The 14718-nt window shown below is 40.1% G+C and overlaps 1 protein-coding gene across 1 annotated transcript; it reads left to right on the forward strand.

The window, feature by feature from the left end:
• Positions 1-846: 846 nt before the first annotated feature.
• On the forward strand, positions 847-13775 carry FAM149B1 (family with sequence similarity 149 member B1). The gene is given in 14 exon segments (XM_075423200.1): positions 847-1444; positions 2431-2573; positions 3205-3324; positions 3931-4101; positions 5796-5983; positions 6258-6388; positions 6967-7020; positions 7470-7582; positions 8227-8433; positions 10242-10368; positions 10693-10818; positions 11747-11828; positions 13592-13620; positions 13623-13775. Coding segments are annotated over 14 exon segments (1881 nt in total). The 5' UTR covers positions 847-1207.
• Positions 13776-14718: the final 943 nt, after the last annotated feature.

The raw sequence follows: 14718 nt of genomic DNA on the forward strand, positions 1-14718 counted from the left end.
CATGGCGGCGGCGGGCGGCGGCGGCGGCGCCGCGGCGGAGCTGAGGACGATCTCGCGATACGCGCGGAAGCCGGTGCCCCTCGGCGCTGCGGAGATGTGAGTCGCCGCCGCCGCCTCCCCCCGGGCCCCCACCCCGCCCCGGGCCCGCTTCCGCCTGGTCCCTGCTGTCGAGCCTGCCCCTCGGAGCAGGCCCCGTGTCCGGAGAGGGGGGTCGCGGGGCGGGGGCCCGGAGCCGCGGGTCGGCGCTGGGCGCAGCTGCCCGGGAGGCCGGGGCGGGCCGGGTTTGATGGGGGGTTGCGCGGGTCAAGAGCCGTACCGGCGGGGCGGGGGGGAGAGCCCGCCTGTGCGCAGTCAGGGAGCTGCGGCCTGGGGCGGCGGGGAGGCGCCGGCTGCTCAGCAAAGACCGCTGACTCCGCGCTGACCCGAGAGTGGAGTGTAACGCCTCGATTCCCAAGCTTTGGTAACGGGAATTAGCCTTTTAATAATAATAAACGAGCTCTGGTATGCAAATTAGCGCCTTCCGTGAAAAGCAGACACCACCACCAGCCCCCCACCCCCCCCACACACTGTGAAGCTTGGAAACTGCCGCTGTTCGTTCCGACAAGTGACGCCCGGGTCCGCTGCCTCTCTCAGACGCGGCCTGCCGAAGCGCGCCGGGCGCCACCCGCCGCCGGAGCCGCGCCCAGCTGGAGCCAAGGCTGACGGCCACGGCCGGATCGCCAGGTACGCGGTGCGGCGCGAAGGGAATCTTTGGCGACGGGAGCGAAGCCGGGCGCCTCGGTGTTACCCGTCCAGGAACAGCACGGTCGGTAGGCTTAGGCTTTGCCTCAGATCTGTACCATTTCGGAACGTGTCCTTCCTGTTTCGGAAATAATAAAAAGTGTGTAGCCGTGTTCTGTTCCCAGCTCGCAAATAGCCTGGGTCATCTAATTTTATGGCAGAAACAAGAGGAGAAAAGACAAAAATAATTGGTGAGTGGTGCAGAACCAGGACTAGAAACAGTCTGCAGCTTCACTGAGATGTTTTTTGGAAAATCTACGTTTTGCTTGACCTCTAGGCTTCCTGTGTCATTGAGGGTGTTAGGAGTTATAGTTGTTACAGTTGTTACAATTACTTGTGTACTGTGGCTTCTGCTTAAATGCCTCTGAAGTACGTATTTACCCTGTGAAAACTCTTAACCGTTGCTACAACCTCTTCTGATGTATCTATGCTTTTTTGTACACACAGAAGAGTTTACTTACCCACTTTATTTGTCCATGTGTATTGTTGGGTTTTTTTTTTTCCTTTTTTTCCTCAACATGTGCATTTCAGAGAGTCTGAAATCTGGAACGAATCAGACGACCCTGCCGTTACTTCAGCTGACCATGGGAATTCGTGGTCTGCGAGGCAGAGTTATGCCAACACCTCCACCAAAGACAGCTCCGCCTTCTCTTGGGGCTATGATGTGAGTAGTACGTAATCATCCAAACCAAATGTAGGACACTGAGTAGAAGGACATTTAAAATGCCATTGCAAGTACATTTCAGGATGAAAATGAGGATTGGATCTGTCAAAAAATTGTGATAGTGGTTATAGAAAGAACATATTTTTTACCTCTTCCCCATCTTTCCTTTCTCTCAGATCAAAACATATTAGGCTCTTATTATTCAATTAATAGTCTGCATTTCCATCTAAAACTTGGGAAATGCAAATCATTTAATGCATGAGTGTATGTGTCCAAGAAAATAAATGCTGTTATTGTGGAATCCCAAACCTGAGTGGATAACTTTGAGACACTTGGTGTGAGTTTATCAAACTTCTGCATACTTGTATGTTTCTCAAAATACTGAAAGTCCCTAAAACATTATTTTCATCTAGAAATGTTTGTTTTATTCCCCATCCACCAGAACAAAGTGTGCTATTGCTTTCTGTGAGGTGAGATGGAACTGTTTAAGTTACCCAAGAACCGACCCCATTTTCTAGCTACATGACAACATGAAACAAAGGTCCTGAAGATCCTTCACTTTTGCAGTGTTCCACACCCATCTGCATTGCTTTTTGTTTTGCTGTTGTCTATGGACATTGCAAGCAACAAATTTTCCATTTCATTAAAATGTCACTGAATGTTATCCTTCCTGTTCTGTTTTATGTAAATAACTATGTCTTTAACTTCATGTAAAAATACAGATATTTCAAAACATTTTAATAGTTTTGTGTCAATGTAAGCCTTTTATGTAGCTACCATCAGTCCTAACAGCAGTCTGTGTCATCTCGGAGGGAAAATTACTGGAAGTTAATGTCTTTCTATGTGAAAGAAATAGAACTGTTTAAATCAGTCTTGCTAAGTTTTAAACAAATAGTTGTCTTTTTCAGTTATTAAAAAAAAAATCAATTAAAAACCCTCTCTGAATGCTATGGACTAGGTATTTATGGGATAACTTTCCTGTCTAGGAATTTGATAAAGCTGCCACACAACAAGTTCAGCAAATGTTCAGACAAATTGATGAGCTTCTCTATGAGCAGAAAGAAAATGTGCATGTTGAGGGACTGCGGGAAGAATGCCACCTGTGGACAGCCAACTTTCCTCATCTCAGGTATTTTATTAATAGGCTAATGCTAGTACCATCACAGAGTTATAAAAGGGTAGGGGTGGAAACACTTGGTTTTAAAACAACTTTAGTAGCAGGGTGGTTTTATGCAATTATATTGCAGATGGAGATAAAAAGATCGCTCCGCTAGTCTATCTGCCATTGCCATTACTAAACATTCTGCTATCTCACATGTGGTTCCTTGCCAGAGGATTATTGCTACTTGCAGCTGACTTGGCCATAACATAGCAAAATTCTCTTAGAAAAGATGTGTGGTGTAGCTAAAAGCTTAAAATAATTTTAAAATCCTCCTACTCTGGTTCAGTGGTCCTTATGGCTATCTGGAAACTTAAATTTTACACCTTCATTACGTGTACTTGACAGTTTTGTCCATATTTAGAAGTCTTAGAATTAGCAGAGCATAAAAAAACCAAGAAAAATTTTCTTACTGTATTTACCTGACTTGAAGCAATCTGTACCAAGGAAAGCAACTGAAACCACGTTTAACTATCGCCAAGAAAACCACATAGCTTCCCAGTAGAATTTTTAGGATTTGCTGCTGTGTGTTCTTACACAATTCAATAGTCTCACTTTCAGCGTTTTCTGATTTATTTATCCTTTGCTTTTGCTATGGCAGGGTTGTGGGGAAGCAGATAGTGATCCCCACAGATGAAGGGTATGGATGGTATTCAAGTTCACCTTCTGGCAGTTTAGGTTCCTCAGATGTAAGTTCACCACAAGAAAAAGATTCCAATGAGTAAGTACCAGCGGTTAACCCAGACCATACCCAGGTGGGAAGGTAATTTTGCTCTCAGCTGACTGCAGTGATAGGCTTCTTAACATGTGACGCCTAACTCCTTTCTGTTAGGCTCAGTTTTGAACACAGCACACTTTTGTTTGTTTGTTTTTTTAACTGAAAGTAGTACATTCAGAATAGCAAGACTGTGTAGCTGTGCTTGTTGCTAACTACAGTAAACCAGTCAGCAAACAGAAATACCTTGCCCGCTACTGACTTCTCAAGGAGAAGTATTTCAGCTGGTTTTATTGTTAATTATCTATTAAATTTTATAGAACTTCAAAAATACAACTCACTACATTAGTACTACTTTTATTACTTAATGTTTTAGAATGCTTTCTAATTAGCTTAGAATTTTTTTCTGAAGTTTCAAGTTCCTTAGCAAGAATTCAAAAAATACCCAAACCAAAAGAGTTTGTATGGTGAGGCATAATTCGTTGGCCACCCTGGTGCCTGGCCCTAACTACCATGTTGTCTCTCAGTCTCTGAGTTCACCAAATGCTGCTACTTGAAGTGGAATAACAACTTATTTTCATTTCTGCTTTTTGAAAACTGTCACCTGTTCAGATTTAGTGTTTTTGGCAAGAAGGTACCTCTTTCTGTTACTCCCGTTCACAAAAAGGCTGACCATTCCAAGTCTCCGACCTTGTGTTCTCCAGAGAGTGAAGAAGATGAAGATGGAGTAATCGTCTCTGAAGGTGTAATGGAGGAATATTTAGCATTTGACCGCAGAGATGTGTATGTATTGAATATTAAAATAGCAACTAGTACCAGTGTCCTGGAATTCCTGCTGTTAAGATATATGTATTTGGTTTTGATGTTAGTTGATAAAGTATTTGATTAATTTAATTTTTGATGTCTTTCCTCTAGGGACCTTTCAAAAACCTGAGGTTGTTGAGGCACTGGGGATTGTCCCAATCCATTTCCTAGAACAACTAATTTTGCTAAATTATTTTTCTGAATTTTTTAAATTTTTCATACTAGGCATTTTTGTGCCTGATTTTTAAATAGTTCATTCCATCATAACTAAGAGCCTGCTATGTACTTGTATAGTTAATAAAACTTGTTAAATGCCATTTATTTTTTATACTAAGGTAAATTCATTGTTGTTTGTTATGCACTTGCAATGTGCTGCTTTGGTTTTGCACTAGCATTTTGGGTGGAATTGTACCTTTCCAGATTTTCAGTGGTAATTTAATTTCGTGTGGATTTGATGCTTTCTTACTGCTATTTTTATCTGAAGAAGAAAGGATTAAGGGTGGCATAAAGAGGATTCTTTTTGCTCCTTTTCTTTATTCAACCCAACAATATGAACATATGGCCTGCATAAGGGCTCTGAATGGTACTGTCAGTTGCTAACTACTTAACTGGTTTTAATAAATAAAGCCACTTAGCTGCATGGACTATGAGATGCAGATTGGTAGGTGGCATGCTTTGACCAGGCCAGAGAGACATTGCTGCAGCAAATAATATTGCCATCTCTACAAAATAATAGTAAAATGCATTATAACTTTTTCTAGTGGTATCTCCTATTTTTCCAAGGTTTGTAGCTTTTTCGTGTTAAGTACTAATTCAGGGACCAGTTATGAAAGCCATAATAAATGTGCTCACATCAGTATTTTTCTCCCTTCTATAGTTTCTTTTGGCAGTTGAACATAAAACTTTTTTGAGCAGTTGTTTTCCAGGTTTCACACTTCAGAATACCTCTTGCATTGTGGAAGAGTGTGCAGCAAAGACCCTTTGGCTGCTGTGAATTAGGGTTTTTTTGTTTCTCTCTTATTGATTACATATAATTTTCTAAAAACTGAATTAAGCCCTTGCCCTGAACACCTCCTGGCTGTTAGTGTAGCTGGCTAAGAGTGGCATTAAACAGTCGTGAGTAGCAACATTCCTCTCCCTTGTCTTCAGAATTCTCTAGTGACATTTGATATGGAGCTTAGCAATGTGATGAACAAATAACACTGAAACTATTAATATTTACTTTTAAGTGGAACTTTGCTCTCCTTTGTAAATTATTTATTATTCATGAAGTATCATTTATAGTCACTGTGTACAGGGAAACCAAGGTGTTCAGTAATAAGGTGACTGTCTCAGTCATTTCTCATTTAGGTCAGTAGCAGATTCTGGAAGAAATAAAAGTTGAAGTGCCCAATGTACAGAAGCTTGCTTCTTTCAATATTAGACTGTTATTTGATACTGCTGTTTATTAAACTGTCAGCTCTCAGAAAATAATACTGTGTGATAAATACAAAACTTCTCCCGAAGTAATGTCTTCAAGCTATTTGGCCAGCTGTGCCTTGACCTATTTCAGTTTAAGAGAAAATAGAACAGAAATGCAGCCTTAGCTGATGTTTTAATCCTGTTAAATGCAACAAAACATAGGAGACAAAGGAAATGTGTTGATGGTACAGGTAATGCTTATGTTTTTACAGGGAGGAGGAGTTGCATGAGAGGAAAACAGGACTGTCTTCTGGTAGATGGAAACTGGGGTTTCCTGCTCTCTCTCTGTATTCCTGCCTGAAGGATTCTGTGCTCACATTTGTGTTTGATGATGTGTGGAGTGAAGTCCTAGGCTGCATGGAAGAATTAATTTGCAGACACTGGGAAGGGTCAGCCTCTGGTAAGGATCACCATTTAATGGACGATTCAAAAGGGGATTTCAGTTACTTAATTTTGCAACAATGCAATGAGATAGAGCTGTGTGTCTGGGAATAATCTCTTCAGAGGGGAAAAAAAGGGTTATTCTCCTAACAGCGTAAGACACGCCTTCAAAAGATTTAATAGAGTTTAACATCTAAGAGGATTCTAAAAAAAAAAATTGGATTTATAGCACTGTCTACAACTAGTAATGCTAATAGTCTGTATTTACTGGAATTCTCTGTTGCTTTGCATAGATGATGAGAAAAATATTGTGACTCTAGAAACAATCAGAGCAGATGCTGGAAGCCCTTTGCAGTTTGATCCTCTGCCAGCGTTGTTACCGCGTGTGCCACAAACTAAAATGCCCTCAGTGACATCAAATCTGGTAAGTATTTTTAGCCAGCTGGTTTGCGTAGGGATGAATCAATACAGCGCTACCTAAGCAAACAGACTGGAGTATGTCTGGGGACTATTTAGACACATAACTAGTTTGGATTTTGTGTGAATGCTGACTGTCCTTTCTAACACTTGAGTTCTGTTATTCCTCAGTTGCAAGTTTTAATTCCTGCTTTTCTCTTTAAAACGTAGTATTTTATGTATGTATTGGACAGCCATGTGGTGACTGTTTGTGAATGATGTAGTTCTTTCTACATTTGAATAGTTTGAACTAAATTGTGAGACTGAGTATTGCATATGTGAGATCCTATTGTCACTGGCTTATTGATAGTTAACTCAGCAGGCAATAGAGGACAAATCTCAGTGCAGTTGTAAAACAGTTTTTTTTCTCAGACGCTGAATTTGACTGTATAATCTGCTTTAAATAATCTGCTCCTAGAGTGGTGAGCACCAAAGTGTTATGTTATTCCATTTTAATTCAACTCTTTCCTTCTTATTTCTTTTTATTTCTTTCTCCTTCATTTCTACCCCTACCTCTTGCTCGTGTTCCCCTTACTGTATGCGTAGTGCCCAAAACCCAGATGTGGCCGCAAAAGCAAAAAGAGGAGAAAAACACCTCAAGTATGTATGCCGGAGAGATTAAAGCTCTGGTATTTTCTATTTGCTGTTGTTACGGTGGGTGGAATTTGATGTTTTTCCAGATCAGTTTGTATTCTGGGAAAGGGCATTGCAGTTCCGTTCTTGACATAAAATGTCAACATACACTGAAAATGAGTTTCGTAAAGCTTCTGATTATAGCCGTTGTTGGAAGATCCTGTCATGCAAATGAGAAGCTCAGATGGAAAATATTAAGTATGACATGTTTTCTAAGCACTACCATTTGCAAGCAAAAAGGAATGCTAAGATGCCTGTCTTAGATGGGGAAATAATATAACTGAGTATATATCTGGATGTCATGGAAGAAAGTAATTTCTCTCCTCTGAAATTATTTATGAGGGCAAAATGTGTGTAAATACATGTATATGTCTTTGCCAAATAGTAATTTACTTACTTATTTTTCAAACTATCAGGTAAATCTCTCTCAAGGGTCAAGTAGTGGCTCTCAACGTAATCTAAATGGCTTGATGGTGATACACGGGATCCAGTTACAGCAAAGGAATCTGCCTATAATGGAGAAAACACTGTAAGAACTACAGATCATCTGTTGTAGAGCACTCTCACGGTGAGAGGGATTCAACCCAAAATACTGAGAGATAACTTTCTACACTGGACAAAGCAATTCTCAATTATTTTCCTGTTTGTTTATTTATTTGTCCTCTACAAAATAGTATACTGCCAGTACAAGTTTTCTGTTCGATTGCTGCTGGTTTACCACTTAGTCAACAGCTGTGGCATTACTGTTGGCACTAACAGAGGTCCTGAAAAGAGATGAAGCTCAGAATGGGACAGAGAAACTGATTTGCTTAGTTCCTAGAAGTGTACTTGTGTTAGATCTAGGCTACAGCTGTGAAAACTGGTCTTTACAGTATGGTTTTTTAATCTGTTCTGTGATTAATTTTTACTTTTATACTGGAACCTTCAATCAGAAAGTTCATAGTCCAGTAAGTAAAAAAAAAAAAAAAAAAAAGACTGGCTCTTTTTTTCCATCCCCTATTCTTTTCTAATTTGGCTTTAAATTACTTTATATAGTTATGTAAAAATTGAAAACAGACCATCTCTATCCACACATAATATTACTAATGTCATGTGTAGATGAGTACTTTGCTAACGGGGTAGTTATCTGTCATGTTGACCATACCTCTTTTGGTTTTGTAATTCTTTTGTCAGGGACCTGGATGACAAACAGTCAGGCTCCAGTTCCATCCTCTCTACCAGAGTGTGGCCAAATCGTCCCCTGGAGCTCTGCACATCATCCCTGTCATGTTCCACGAGAAGGCGAAACCCACCACCACGTACCCTGCTTCCCATCAACACAAGCCACTCTCGTACCGGGACCCCAGGGTCTGTGGACGATGTCTTCAGGGGAACTCGATTGTATGTTTCAAAACCAGTTTCTCACTGCAAGTTACCATGTTTAGAGAACCCAGCTTACACAAAAAGCATTCATTTAAACAGAAAGAACATGTATTATTTGATTAAAGAAATTAACTGCCCATTAAAGCACAATCTCCCCTGAGAAAGCCGAGTTGCTAAAGTTGATGTTTACTGTGCTACAAGCTGCGATTCAGGGAATGGCATACACATTTAGGTAGTCTTGCACACAAACTGTAGACCTCAGTCTGTCCAGTACAAGCAAATACCACCATCTCTTGCTTGACATCAGCCTTCTTTCTCTGTAGCAAATTTTCAAGATGAACTTAAAAGTCTACAGTTTTTGGAGGTCAAACTGCCTGTTGCTGTCCTAGCCCAGACTGAGCTATAAAGGTGCTCATCTTAGATAGGTTATGACTGGCCAAAGGACTCTTTATGAGCTCAGTGAACCCACAATCACATCTAGAATATCTCACTTTTGTCTGGCATAGTGATCTGACTGAATGCAGTCATTTACAGGGACTGAAGGGTATTAGGAAACAATGCAGGTTTTAATACACTTCCATATTCCATGTGTTGTAAATTGACAGTTTCCTTTTAGCTTTGCAGTTTACCTATAAGCTCATCCAGCCTGTTATTTTTTGTCATGCACTGTTCAGAGACTTGTTCCTCATCCCTTCACAAGTGATGTTTCTGTTTCAAATATTTTATGCTTCTGTTGCCTTTCCTCAGGCTTCAATCAATTCAACAGTAGAGAGCACTAGGAAAGTCTTTTTCAAAATGCTGATTTTGGTTTGAAGCTTTTTTAATGTATTCTTCTGGAACATCCTTCAGTCAACTCTAGAACATATATAGAGCTAAGGCCTCTTGATCATTTCTAGCATTTTTCAAACATACGGTAATACACAGACACCTTTCATAAGAAAAGGCTTTCATATGAAAAGGCTGTATCTAGAAAATAGAATACTTAGCATTTTACATTCCTCCTGTGACTAATGCTTAATTAGTTTTGTATTTTGTGCAATTAGATTTGTTTAGCTCCCTTTAGAAGGCTTCTAAAAGCATCTTGCACCTGTTCCTTCAAATACTTGAACAAAATATGGGGAAGGTAGAAGCCTTGTCTTACTCCCAGACATTTCATTTGACGCTTGTAATAAGTGATAGAGCCACAATATGTATTTGCACTATGTAGCTTTTCTACTTGCTCTGCTTAAGATACGGCCTGCTGCTGTTTTCTGGGCTCGCTGTTTATCTTCATTTGCTAACTGAAGTTAGCAGTAAGCAGTACTTCATCCTAAAGGATACGAACAAAGGAGCAGAAAGTAAAGCTGTGTCTGGGAATGGGCAGACAAGATTCTACCATTGTATGGTAACTGCCCACAAAGACACTTTTATGTACACACACCTTGATTCTACAGTACCAGCCGCTCAGCACACTGCTTCCAAATACACTGGATGAGGTGCATTTTTAACCACAGCTAGCTTTTATAGACACCCATTACCAGGATTTCTGCTGGCGTACTCGTTCTCAGACTCACTTCGCCTATATGCTTATTATTAAACATTCTGAAAATGAGTAGTTCGTGTTAATAGATGAAAGATTTCTGCCAAACTTCACCCGCTGCAGAACTCTTAAATCGTCTCTGGTAGTCAACCCTAACACCAGCATCTTGCAGCAAAATACTGCCACCATTGCTCTTAGTTTTAACAGTTTGTCTACACAACGCCAAATAAACTGACAGTATTGTACGTTTACACAATACCAAGCATATGAACTGGGTGTGTTTTCTGTTCTTACTGGTGCATTTCAGTCCGACTGCACATGAGCAGCTGACCTCGCCCTCCCCACTGCCGCTAAGCCGCAATAATCTCCTACCGCCTATTACGACCTCCGCTGTGGCAGAGCACGCAAGCACTGCAGGATCCCACAAGCAAACGGTAATAGGCACAACAGTTTTACTGCTGGATAGTCTGAAATTGTAATCCCTGCTGATCAAATTACCAAACCCAAGAGTTTCCATTTGTTTGTTATCTTGCCAAGTGACAGGAACCAAAATAGATACAAAACAATGCTGCATCAGTTTTGACCAACAGCATCACCCGGAGCTGAATGCTTTAATTCCAATTAATGCCAGAATTTTCTTCCTCCCCATAAGCAGATGTAGAACGATCGACTTGAAAATTATCCTGTATTCCTAGGCTAATTATTTTAAATGTACTACTGCGATAAGAAAAAGTCATAACTGTTATCCTTTAATACAGAGATCTCGAGGGACGTCAAGTCGAGCTCATAGTGTAACAACAGATGAAGATACCCACCAGCAGCTACAGGAGCGGCTTTTCTTACCTGATCATTTCTCCAGGCCTAACACAACCAATGCATTCTTGGTAAAGCATGACAAATTATACCAAATCATCTTTAGTTACTCAGTAGGGTGCTTTGACAATTAACATAGGTAAACACTTCAGAACCAAATGTCACAGGTGATCAGTGCCAGGGAATTCATTAAGTTCACAGCTTGACTAGATACTTAGAGGTTAACAGAAACATATTGCTTGGCACTTCAGAAACGGGACAAGTCACTTGTTCACAGGTAACAATCTCACAGTACTCCCCACAGACAGCTCCGAACTACACTTACAAGCACCAGCTGGTGGTACTACACTTCTCTTGAAGAATCCAAGTTTGAGATGCTTGTGGAAAAGGCTAAGTGTTACTTGAGGTATAACATCCAATCTAGCATCTCCTGTGGAGGCTTAAGAACTGTCGTAGGATGCTTTAATGTTTTGCATAGACATTGGGAAATCATTCCTACAGCTGTGTTCAGAAACGCAAGGGTAGGATAGTCTTCATTGCTTTCTTGCACAAGTTCACTGTACTATTAATATCTAGTCTGTTTCAGGATCAGATGCTCTTGGTTTAATTTATTGAAACACCTACTCTACTGATATCTTGTCCTATCTAACAAAGTATTTTTATCTAAGCTTTAAAAGCTGTAGTTTTAACAATAGCTTTTAAATAGCTGCTGATTTGGTTTCTGTGTATATTTTGAAACAGAACAATTTCCAGAAGTGGTGAGAATGCCTTTAACTGGCCCCGTGATCATTCTAAGTAAGAGTGTTATAAAAGTGTATTGTCTACTCTCTAGAGTTGAACTTTAGGTTGATTTAACCCTCCTTAAACCTGTAAAAGCGATACTTAGACCTTTACAACATCTTACAAATTAGGAAATACATATGTTTAAGTAGTTTGTATTATAATCTTGGTGTTTAGATTTTTTCATGCAAAGATAAATAACTTGAACTGTCTTTTCAGCCAGATCCACAGCGCCGCCGTTCTTGCACCGTTACGGATTCTAGTAATCAGTCTTGGACAAGCAGAGGATCAACAGGTTCAGGTATGCTTATCAGTTGTAGAATTTAATAAGATCAAACACGAGGTATGCTTTTGAGACAGGGATGCATTTCCTACATAGGTAGTTACATTGAGGAGGTTTTTTCAAAGTTCTATTTCATGTTTTAAATTTTCCATTATACAAGTTTTATACTTGCATATAGAGTACGTTTGGGTGTGGGTTTTTTCCACTTAGGATTTAAAATCATTTAAGGAAGCTTAATGCAATCAGCTCTGATGCTTCTCATGTCAAAGTTAAGAGCAGGAGTTGCCAGTTTAAACAGAACTAGCAACAGCTACTTTCTGTCTGAGGATTTTTCCTCTGCTCAGCTATACCACTGAAAGAAATTGCATTCTGTCCAAAAGAAATTTATTTGCACTGTGCCCAGAAGAGATTGTACTAGGTCTTAGAATTGCAGTAGATCAACTCAAAGTATATTTTAAAGCCAGAAACTGTACCAGTACAATTCACATGCATATTCTGAAATCAAGATATGCTTCTACTGTTTAATGTGTAACAACTGAATGAACTTTGTGGAGTTATTGGCATAACCTAAAATGAATCTCATCTAAAATTACTTCCTTTTAATTGATCAATGTATCAAGGCAGCAGGAAGACATTTTTGTTGTGAATGTAATGCATACTCTTCCCTCCCGTTTCCCTTCCTTCACTGCAAAGTCATCGCCTTAAATTGTTTATGGTTAATACAGAGACCCCAAAACAACCCTGGTTGTGACCGTGTAGCTATTCCGAAGCATACATGAAAACTATATTCAAAGTGTTACAGTAGACCAATGAATCTTAACTGTTTCAGCTCAAGAGATTTAGGTTTTGACCTCTTGGCACACACAAGGGCTAGTCTAGTCAGTTGAAAGGGATTTTGTTCAAAGATTATGATAGAGCAGAAAGTTAACTTTTATGTCTTGGAACAGCTTTTCCTGAATGCCATCTTCATAGCTCTCAGCTAGAGAGAGTGCTAGAGCACTCCCCTGTTCACTTTGTATTGATGGTAAGGACCACCTGAACCCCGGAGGGGGTGGCACAGAGCAGGGCATTAGATACACTTCCTGAAAGCTAGGTCTGTCAAGACAAGCTACACTGGATTCCCTTCATCGAAATGGTTTGGATTTCCTTATGGAGGTGTCAGAACTTCCCACATAAACATATACTAAGAAGATAGGATTGAAGCTGCAAAGGTTAATGGAAGCTGCAAAGAGTAGCAAGCACATGGGTGATCATTAGAGGACAGGGGGGGTCTTTTAGCTTGTTTAATAGCTGAATGGCCTACTACCACTAATGTAAGCGGTACAAGAGGCAACTTAACATAGACACTAAACTGAAGTAACTTGTTTTTAAACAAGAAAGGAGTGGTTGCTACTAAAATTAAAATTTATGTGCTCCCCCTCCAAAAAAACCAAACCAGTATCTTTAAATGCACGGTAAGTTTTATGACTGCTGTATTAACAAAAAAAAAGAAATTGAAAGCAGCAGCAGAACTTTATAGACTTGAATACTTCATGAGACATCAAGCAATACAGTAGTTCCCTGCAGTGCAGCAACTATGAAAGCACAAACTTTGCCCCTTTTGGAAGGCCAGTCACTTGTCTCAAACTCGCCTAAGTTATACATAATGCAGTTGATGGCCACCTATTAGAATGAAAAGCCAAAAAAAGGCATTTTAGTTTTAAGCTAAAGGAGATGTATTTGGCACTTTGTTTTAATACCTTCCAGAAGTCTTAAAAGCATACATGATCTCTGTTTATTAGGTCTCCAGCTACATGGTTCTGTGAAAGCCCACCGTCGAAGTGCATCAGTCACAAAAAGCAAACAGGGGTTCTGACACGCCCTGAAGAAGTACCCATCCATCTCCAGAGTCACGAACCTCCACTCATTCTCAGCAACGTCAACATTGTTTACAGAGAGTTTTCAAACAGCCTTCCTTATGAATAGTTATTTTTATATAAATCTAAAAAGCATCTGCCAAAGATTAGAAGGGGTATAGTTAAACATTCCGTTTTCTACTAGTAGAAAAAATTATACTCCAGTGGAAGGGTGACTATACTCCAGTGGACAGTAAAGCCTAACTCCTAGAAAGTGTAGCAAATGCTCTCAGTCACTGCTGTTTTCTCATTACTGGCTTGTGACTGGTTCGTGTCATTACAGGCAGACACTGCAGAACCTGTTGATGTTTCTGATAGCTGTATGAAAGATTAATCAGGCCTTCCACAGTAGTAGTAATTTAAATTTTTAAAGCTATATTTATATGTTTAAAGCAATATTATACTATAAAAAACAAGCACTGCACACCATACTGCTATAACTCAACGTAGACAAGTTATGAATCTTGTAGTAATTGCAGCAGACATTAACACAGTTGTGTAAAAATAAGGTAGCAAAGCAGGTGAGCAGAACTGACAGCTTTAAGAGTAGCACCCCACTGACTCATCCTGTGTTATATACTTACATCTCTCCCTCAGTGACTGAAGAAGGTTTAAGAGGCAAAAAGGAGTCTCTTACTGCAAGTAGTTCCAGACAGTATTCAAAGAAAGTACACTGTCTTCCTGGTGAGATATTTTATGGTGATTTCACAGAATAGGTCAGTCTCCCTTTCTAAAAATACCTGCAATTATCTAAGATTTCTGCACTCTGCCGTGAAGTTCCACAACTCACAGATGCAACATAGCTTTTGCTAGATGCATTCTGCGCTGTGTGACAGACATACCGGAGGTACTTGCTGTAGTTGCCCTTGCGGTTCCAAATAAGACAAAAACATGAAATACCAGCTTCTCAAAATAAATGATTAGTTGAAGGTCTTACTCCCAAGCAGTAAGCGCCACACTATGAGTAAGCATAAAGACAAGGTGAGGGTAACCACTTACTGTATTTTAACAAA

The sequence above is a fragment of the Opisthocomus hoazin genome, chromosome 6 (assembly GCF_030867145.1).
Source record: "Opisthocomus hoazin isolate bOpiHoa1 chromosome 6, bOpiHoa1.hap1, whole genome shotgun sequence".
Lineage (NCBI taxonomy): Eukaryota > Metazoa > Chordata > Aves > Opisthocomiformes > Opisthocomidae > Opisthocomus > Opisthocomus hoazin.